We start from the raw sequence: 8,296 nt of genomic DNA, 5'->3' as shown, positions 1-8,296 counted from the left end.
GTGAGAAATGGCTGAAAATGTCAGCAATATAATTTTTCTATTATGGAAAAATATTAAGCATTCCTTATTATATATTCTTATTTTTGTTAGAAAGGCTAAAGATATTTGGTAAAGTTGTTAGAAAAACAGTAATGGCAAAATTATTCCTAAGGTTAAAATGTATCTCCAAAAATTTATAGCTCTGAAGAAAATATGCATCTCTGGAATTCTCATTAACATAGAAACCACATTTCTGTCCTGATTACGTATAGGAACGCCTTTCTCTTGTGGTTCAGAGTGAAGAGAGGCTTCTGAGATGGAAAATCTTGAAACTAATTTAGAAATGCACTATGCTGAGCTCATCATAAAAGTGGGTAAAGTGACTTTTGGAGAAGAGAACAGGAAAAGGATGACCAATAGCAGTTTGAAAAGAATTGAGAATTCAAATATCATCCAGGCTATTTGTGCACTGTTAAATTCTGGAGGGGGTGTGATCAAAGCAGAGATTGATGATGAAACCTACAGTTACCAATGTCATGGACTGGGACAGGATTTGGAAACTTCATTCCAAAAGCTCCTTCCTTCAGGTTCACAGAAATACCTTGACTACATGCAGTACGGGCACAATCTCCTGATTTTTGTGAAATCATGGAGCCCAAATGTTTGCAGCCTCCCATTGAGGATTTGCAGCTTGCGCTCCAATTTATATCAGAGAGACGTGACTTCTGCCATTAACTTGAGTGCCAGCAGTGCCCTGGAGCTTCTCAGAGAGAAATCATCTGGAGTTCCAAGAGCTAGACCAAAGCTGAAGCTGCATCCTCAGAAAGCTCTCAACAGATACATTCAGGAAGAGGAAGACATGAAGATGTCTGCCTTGGAATTTTTTGAAAGGGATAAACTCACATATAAGGAGAAACTCAACTTTACGGAGTCAACACATGTCGAGTTTAAAAGGTTCACCACCAAAAAGGTTGTACCTCGGGTTAAAGAGATGCTGCCTCATTACGTCTCCGCATTTGCCAACACTCAAGGGGGATACCTAATTTTGGGGGTCGATGATAAGAGCAAAGAAGTGTTTGGATGTAGGAGAGAAAAAGTGAACCCTGAGTTACTAAAAAAAGAAATAGAAAACTGCATAGAAAAATTGCCTACATTCCACTTCTGTTGTGAGAAGCCCAAGGTGAAGTTTACTACCAAAATCTTGAATGTGTACCACAAAGATGTCCTGTTTGGTTATGTCTGTGTGGTTCAAGTAGAGCCTTTCTGTTGTATAGTATTTGCAGAGGCCCCAGATTCCTGGATCATGAGGGACAATTCTGTCACAAGGCTGACAGCTGAGCAATGGGTGGTCATGATGCTGGATATTCAGTCAGGTAAAGAGGGAAGTGAGTCACTGTCTAGGGAGGGAGGGAGGGAGGAGCTTCCTTCTCTGCCTTTTAAAATAGATCAATTAAAATAGAAATGTGCTTTTTGCTTACAAAGGTTCTGTCATGATGGTGTCCTTTTTCTAACATATTTAGTTCCAAAGACTCAGAATCTGAACTCTTTGAGGTTAAGGAATACTTGGATTTCACTCCGTTTGGAGAAAGTTTTAGTATGCCATCAATCATGAATTAGTAAAAGTTTCCTTTTATGCACTTTTAAGGCTTCTTTAAAAAGTTTTGCAGGCTGATTTTCCCACTCTAAGTGGAAAGTCTCAGCCTACAGATGATCTTTGGAGAAACACTCTTTATGAGTGATTTTGAAGGGCTGGACTATAGCTCAGTGGCAGAATGCTTGCCTACCGTATGTGAAGGACTGGGTTCGATGCTTAGCACATAAAAATGAAACAAATAAAATAAAGACATGTTGTCTATTTACAACCACAAAAAATATAGGTTAGTCCCATTAATCCTTTAAAAAAATAATTACTTTGCACTAAGACTTTCAAGGGAAACATATTTTGACAAATATGAACTGTTTCAATACCCCTGGGAGCTAATACTTTAAACCACTGGATTTGTGGCACCACCAAATAGGGGAAAATGATAAGAAGTTCCTAGGACAGGGGGTGGAAATGGGGGAGGAGAACCCCTAGTGTTATTACTTCCCTTAGAGTTTTGTTCCCTTACAGCCTTGGTGATTCCTAATCAATCCACAAAGGACTTATAGACTGAATTAAGCTTATTACCTGGGCTTCATTGTTGGTATGTTCCAAATTTGATAAAAGAAGCTTAGATCATCAGATAAAGACTCTAGTGATTACAGAATTTTATTTGATTATCCTTTTTCTGGTTCAGAATTTAAATTCGTTTGATTTACCTTCCTCCCCACCCACACAGGCACCAAATTAGACACTTAAACAACAACTGTAAGAATAAAATCAACCTGTACTTAACCTTCTCTGATCCCTAATAGATACCCTTTCTTCTTAGAGATGACCTGGAATCAGATCATTAGAGTTGGAGGGACACTTAGGGATCATCACCTCCCTCTGGCATGAGAGAAGTGAAATGACTTGTCTAAGATGAGCACACAGTGAGTTAGATTGTGCATGACCCCTGCAGCTGTCCCCAGACTTCATTCTTGACATGCAGGCTGGTTGAGACAGAGTTAGAGTGACAGCAGCTTAGGCACCATACATATCACATGTGTCCAATAGGAAGAGCAGTAAAAAAAGTTCTTTTACTTCTGATCTTTATTTTTGTCTAAAACAACTTTCCATGTGATTGTTTAGCTCCTCCCAGTTTGGCTACTGACTGCAGTACTCACCGGATTTCATCAACTTCATCTGCCCTAAGAAGCCCAGCATATCCCATGAAAGTCATGGAATTTAAGGGAGTTCTGCAACAACGTTTGTTTCCAGGTATTCCCTCTTGATTTCAGCTGAGTAGACTATTTGTTTTGTAAAGTTAAGATGGGCACTAAGGGTGAGCTCAGTGGTAGTGTGCTTGCCTAGCATGTGCAATACCCTGGGTTCAATCTTCAGCACTGGGGGGAAAAAACAGCTGGGAGAAATCAGTAGCAATTGGTCCAAGTCTTTCTTCTTAGAGAAAGCCAAGTATAAGATTAAACAGACATAATGGTCCTGAAATATATATATATTCATACACATGCATATATGTATATATGGGATCACCGGAACTCCTTCTCAACCTCAGCACTATTGACATTTGGATCACATAATTCTTTATTGGGGGGAAAGAGGGTGCCTTGTGCATTATCGGATGTTTAACAGCATTCCTGGCCTCTACCCACTAGATGCCAGTAGCGTCCTTTTAGTTGTAACAATCAAACATTCTCTAGACATCGTCAAATATCTCCTAGGCAGGGGCAGAGTTGCCTCTGGTTAAGAATCACTATTCTGAAAGAAAGCTCTTAGTTTTCCAAAAGCATCAGGTTCATTAAAAGTCCTTAACAGGGGGACTGGGGATATAGCTCAGTTGGCAGAGTGCTTGCCTCGCATGTACAAGGTCCTGGGCAGGAAGGAGCTCCTTCCCAGCAGTTGTAGACCATCCAGGGTTGAAGGAAAGAGCTAGGAGGCTGTTCTGAAAAGATCCCTCCCTAAGAGCTTTCCCTTGTGCTAGAGCTGCCTTGGACTGTGAAGAGTCCTTGGACTGACTGTAGCCTTGGACTGTGAAAAGGGGATGTTCTCTTTGCAACTAGGAAACCAATAGCCAAAGTCATCCTTTCCTACTATGTTGTGGGAATACTTAGTTATGCTTTTGTAAATGTTGGTAACTCACTCCTGTTCCTCAAATTTTCAGTGACACAAGAAGAAATGGTACAATTTAAACCCGAATCCCTCTGTAAGAATCTGTTCTCAGATCATAAAGAACTGGAGGAATTAATGAAAACACAGATGTGCCCTTGTTCTCAGGCGATTGTGATATTTTCTAGAAGCTGGGCTGATGATGTTGGCTTAAGCAAAGAGCAGAACGTCCTGTGCGATGCTCTCCTGATAGCAATTAACAGCCCCCTGGTACTCTACACAGTGTTAATAGAGCCAAATTGGATTGAAGGGTATGAATATGCTCGAAACACTGCTCGTCAGTTAAAGCAGAAACTGCAAAGTGTTAGTGGCTACACAGGGAAAATGTGCATCATTCCAAGGGTGATCCACCTGGCCAGCAGACAGTGCAGACCTTGTGAAGATCTTGTACACTACCCCCAATCCTACAGGCTCTCCAATGTGGATGAAATGGAGAACTTGCTGCAGGCCTTTGTGGTCATCTCACTGTGCTCCAGGTCTCTTCTGAGTGACCAGCTGGGCTGTGAGTTTTTCAGCCTGCTTGTAGAGGAGCAGAGCAAGTTGCTTTCCAAGAGCCTTCAGGAAACTCGGGAATTGTTCATCCACTGCCTTCCAGGAACCAGGAAGACAGCCCTAGCCATGAAGATCATGGAGGAAGTGAAGAACTTGTTCCACTGCAAACCTAAAGAGATCCTCTATGTTTGTGAGAGTGTCACCCTAAGGGATTTTGTGATGTAAGAATTTTACCAACTAAATTTTAAAAATGTGTTTTCAGTTGAAGATTTTGTGATGCCTCTTTCCTGCAGAAGTTTGAGCCCAAACCAGTTACATATATCCAAATGATCAGGTAGTTGAGTTGTAAATGGGTAATTTGTAATGTTCAAGTTTAAACATATTATAAATAAGCCAAATATGTATAACTTAAATTTATAAAGCCATAGATCGTGGATTAAAGCCACACTTGTGGCTTTAAATCTATGACAAGTAGAAATTAATATATCTGGTTTTTTTTTGAAACTGGGGATTGAACCCAGGGGATTGAACTGGGGATTAACCACTGAGCCACATCCCCAGGCCATATATATATATATATATATATATATAAATATACATACATATATATATATACATATATATATATATATATATAGAGAGAGAGAGAGAGAGAGAGAGTCTCACTGAGTTGCTTAGTGCCTCGATAGGTTGCTGAGACTGTCTTTGAACTCTTGATCCTCCTGCCTCAGTCTCCTGAGCCCTGGGATTACAGGTGTGCTCTACCACATCTGGCTATTTTTTAAAAAAATATACCTTTTGCTTGATAATATTTTAAAGTCATAAGATTACTCATTGTGCTTAGTAGGAACTCAAAATTTAAATATAATTTGACTTTTAAAATAACATCTTGCTCTACATCAATAATTTTAGAAAACATGAAAAATTAATTCTAATTTAAACCTCTAGTTTCCAATTCAATAATATAGATTGGTTATTATACAATTCAGTCAATGAGGGCAAATTCATTTTGATTTTTGATTTGGTTTACTATATTCAAGAAATGCTTTTGAAAAAAAAGAAATCTTTTGAGTACCATTTATATATTAAATGTATGAGTTTTTCAGCCTGCTTGTAAGGAGCAGTGTTAGAGGGGAAAGTATATCAAAGACTTTGTTGTTAAAAAGAAACAACATAAGTGTTGTGTAATTAGTATAAGAAAGATATGGTTATTTTAACAGGTGGTAGGAATATTAGCAAATACTCTGGTGAAAGAGACTCTGGGGCACACTTTTTGTTGTTGTTGTTTGGAGGGAGCACACTCTTAATAAATCAGTAGGAGAAATAAAATTGGAGTGTTTTCCAAACAAAGAGCACAGCAAGTTCAAAAGCATGGAGACACAGAGATCCAGAGTGATAGGTCTGACAGGAGCAGTGTGGGGCAGGGGGTATATGGTAGGTGTTGGTGTGGGAAGGGAGGCAGATGCAAGATTATGAAGGATCCTGTGAACTCTGCTAAGGACTGTATTCATTATTATTTTTTTAGTTGTCAATGGATCTTTTTATCTTATTTATTTATTTATATATGGCACTAAAGATCAAACGCAGGGCCTTACACATGTCAGGCAAGTACTCTACCACTGAGCCACAACTCCAGGACTGTATTCATTATTAAGCTTTATGGCTTAGTTTTAAAAAGATCCCTGTCAAGGGCTGGGGCTGTAGCTCAGTGGTAAAATGCTTGCCTCGAATGTGTGAGGCACTGGGTTTGGTCCTCAAAACCACATAAAAATAAACAAAGATACTGTGTGTTCGTGTACAATATATATATATATATATATATATATATATATATATTTTTTTTTTTTAAAGATCCCTATCAAAAGGCTAATTCAGGGCTAGGGTTGTGGCCCAGTGGTAGAGTGCTCACTTAACATGTGTGAGACACTGGGTTCAATCCTCAGCACCACATAAAAACAAATACAATAAAGGTTATGTGTCAATCTACAATAACAAAAAATTTTAAATGGCTAATTCAACAAATTAGGGGGATGGGGGTGATGGGATACAGAGATAGCTAAGAATCACTTCTTCAAGCGCTCACAACAGTCCAAACTGGAAGAGAAGAACAGTTATGGATCAAGGCATAGAGAAAAAAAGGACTGCATTAAGCAAAATTAGGGAATCTGTAGGAGTGTGTACTGTTACTTACATTAAAATTAGAGAAGGAAAGAAATAACCAAATTTGTTAAGGGGAAGTTATATGTATATAAGATTATATACATACACACACAAACATATTTATAATTATATAGTTATACACATACATACATATGCTACAACATAAAGAGACATTGATCTGAGAGAAAAAGCCTCCGAAACCTAAAGAAGTTTCCAGTTTTGTTCTATGAGTAAGTGAAGAAATAGAATTTGCTTTAGAGGAATTTGATTAGTGTGTTACTTTTCTGTTTATAAAGATTATGATATGCCTCTAGAAGGCTATGCTCCAGCCCTAAAAAAGACAGAAAGCAAAGAAATGGTAGTAACAGGTACAAATTACTGTGAGGATTTCCTTTAGCTGAATGGATCTCATCTTCAAAAGATGGTCAAGTGGAGCTGGGGTTGTGGTTCAAGTGGTAGAGTGCTCGCTTACCACCTCTGAGGCACCGGGTTCGATCCTCAGTACCACATAAAAATAAAATAAAGATACTGTATCCACCTAAAACTAAAAAATAAATATTATAAAAAGATAAATAAATATTAAAAAAGATGGTCAAGCAGTAGAAATGGACTTCTAATAGAAACAATAAAATCTACTTATTTTATAATAATGAAAATTTTACGTGCATATTTAACTAGATGACCCCAAAGAGGAGTGTGTAAAATTCTGCATTCTATCTATCAGGTAGCTTGTAAGTTAAGCAGTTTTGCACTACTCATAACACTATTGAATTGATGAATCTGCCTGCAGAGAATTAGCCTGATTTCAATCCACTGAGTAATGAATGCTAGTGTTCCCTTGGTTTATATGTCTGAAACCCTCTTCTCTTTTTCATCCTTACAGTCAAAAAACCACCTTCCATGCTGTGACCCAGAAAATCTTCATGCAAGGGGAGTTCCCAAAGATTAAACACATAGTGATGGATGAGACTGAGAATTTCTGCAGTAAATACGGTGATTGGTACTTGAAGGCTAGAAGTATCACCCACCCTAAGGTGAAGGTGGTTGGAAGTGAAGACCTTCACCATGGGATCCTCTGGATTTTTCTGGACCCTTTCCAAGTCCATCATGCAGATGACAATGGCCTTCCCCATCCTTCTGCTCAGTTTCCTCGAAAAACAATCACCGACGGGATCCACTGTGCTCTGGAAATAGCAAATGTCATGAAAGAAGAAATGAAGATGATCAAAGCAAACCCTCCCTCCAGCATGTCTCTGGACACATTGGCATTATTCCAAGAAGCATCCTATGAAGAAGCAATGTTTGCCCAGGCTCTACCTGGGGTGTTTGAAACCAAGACTAACCTAACCATAGAACAAATAGCAAATTATGTGGTAGAAAGATGTCACAGCCTCTTCCAATGTGGCTATAGGCCCAAAGATGTAGCAATTCTGTGCAAGAGAGTAGAGGACACAGGACGCTATAAGCTTGCACTGCCTACAGCAATTAAGGACCATGGAGCAACAGAAGTTCTATTTAGCGGTGCCATTGGTGTTGGGGGCAATCATATTATTTTAGACAGTATTCAGCAGTTTTCAGGACTGGAGAGAAATATCGTGTTCGGGATTAGTTCAGAATGTTCCCAGTCTGAGAAATTTCATAAGCTCTGCTTTGCCTCAAGAGCCATTAAACACCTCTACCTCCTTTATGAAAAGAAGGCAACCTTCTGAAAATTATTATAAATAAGCATAGGGAGCCAGAAAAAGCAGAGCTTTCCTCCTTGACAGATGGCAGCTGTTCCTTTATAATATTATATGTAAAGAAACCAAGGCACATCAGTATGGCCTGGAGCCACAGAAATGTCTCTTGGGGCTGAGCCTGGCTTGCAGTGGCACTGCTTTTTTCTGGGTCCACCTCTCCTCCCTGTACAATTAC

General features: G+C 39.0%; 1 protein-coding gene across 1 annotated transcript; it reads left to right on the top strand.

Moving 5' to 3' along the window:
- The first annotated feature begins 295 nt into the window (after positions 1-295).
- Positions 296-8,091, top strand: LOC144256293 (protein SLFN14-like). The gene is made up of 4 exons (XM_077801452.1): positions 296-1,352; positions 2,696-2,824; positions 3,726-4,443; positions 7,266-8,091. Exons 1-4 carry the CDS (start codon positions 296-298, stop codon positions 8,089-8,091), a joined length of 2,730 nt encoding a protein of 909 aa, XP_077657578.1.
- Positions 8,092-8,296: the final 205 nt, after the last annotated feature.

Source organism: Urocitellus parryii, chromosome 7 (genome assembly GCF_045843805.1).
Source record: "Urocitellus parryii isolate mUroPar1 chromosome 7, mUroPar1.hap1, whole genome shotgun sequence".
Taxonomy (NCBI): domain Eukaryota; kingdom Metazoa; phylum Chordata; class Mammalia; order Rodentia; family Sciuridae; genus Urocitellus; species Urocitellus parryii.
Note: the sequence above shows the minus strand (reverse complement) of the source record. Positions and strands in the feature narration are given on the sequence as shown.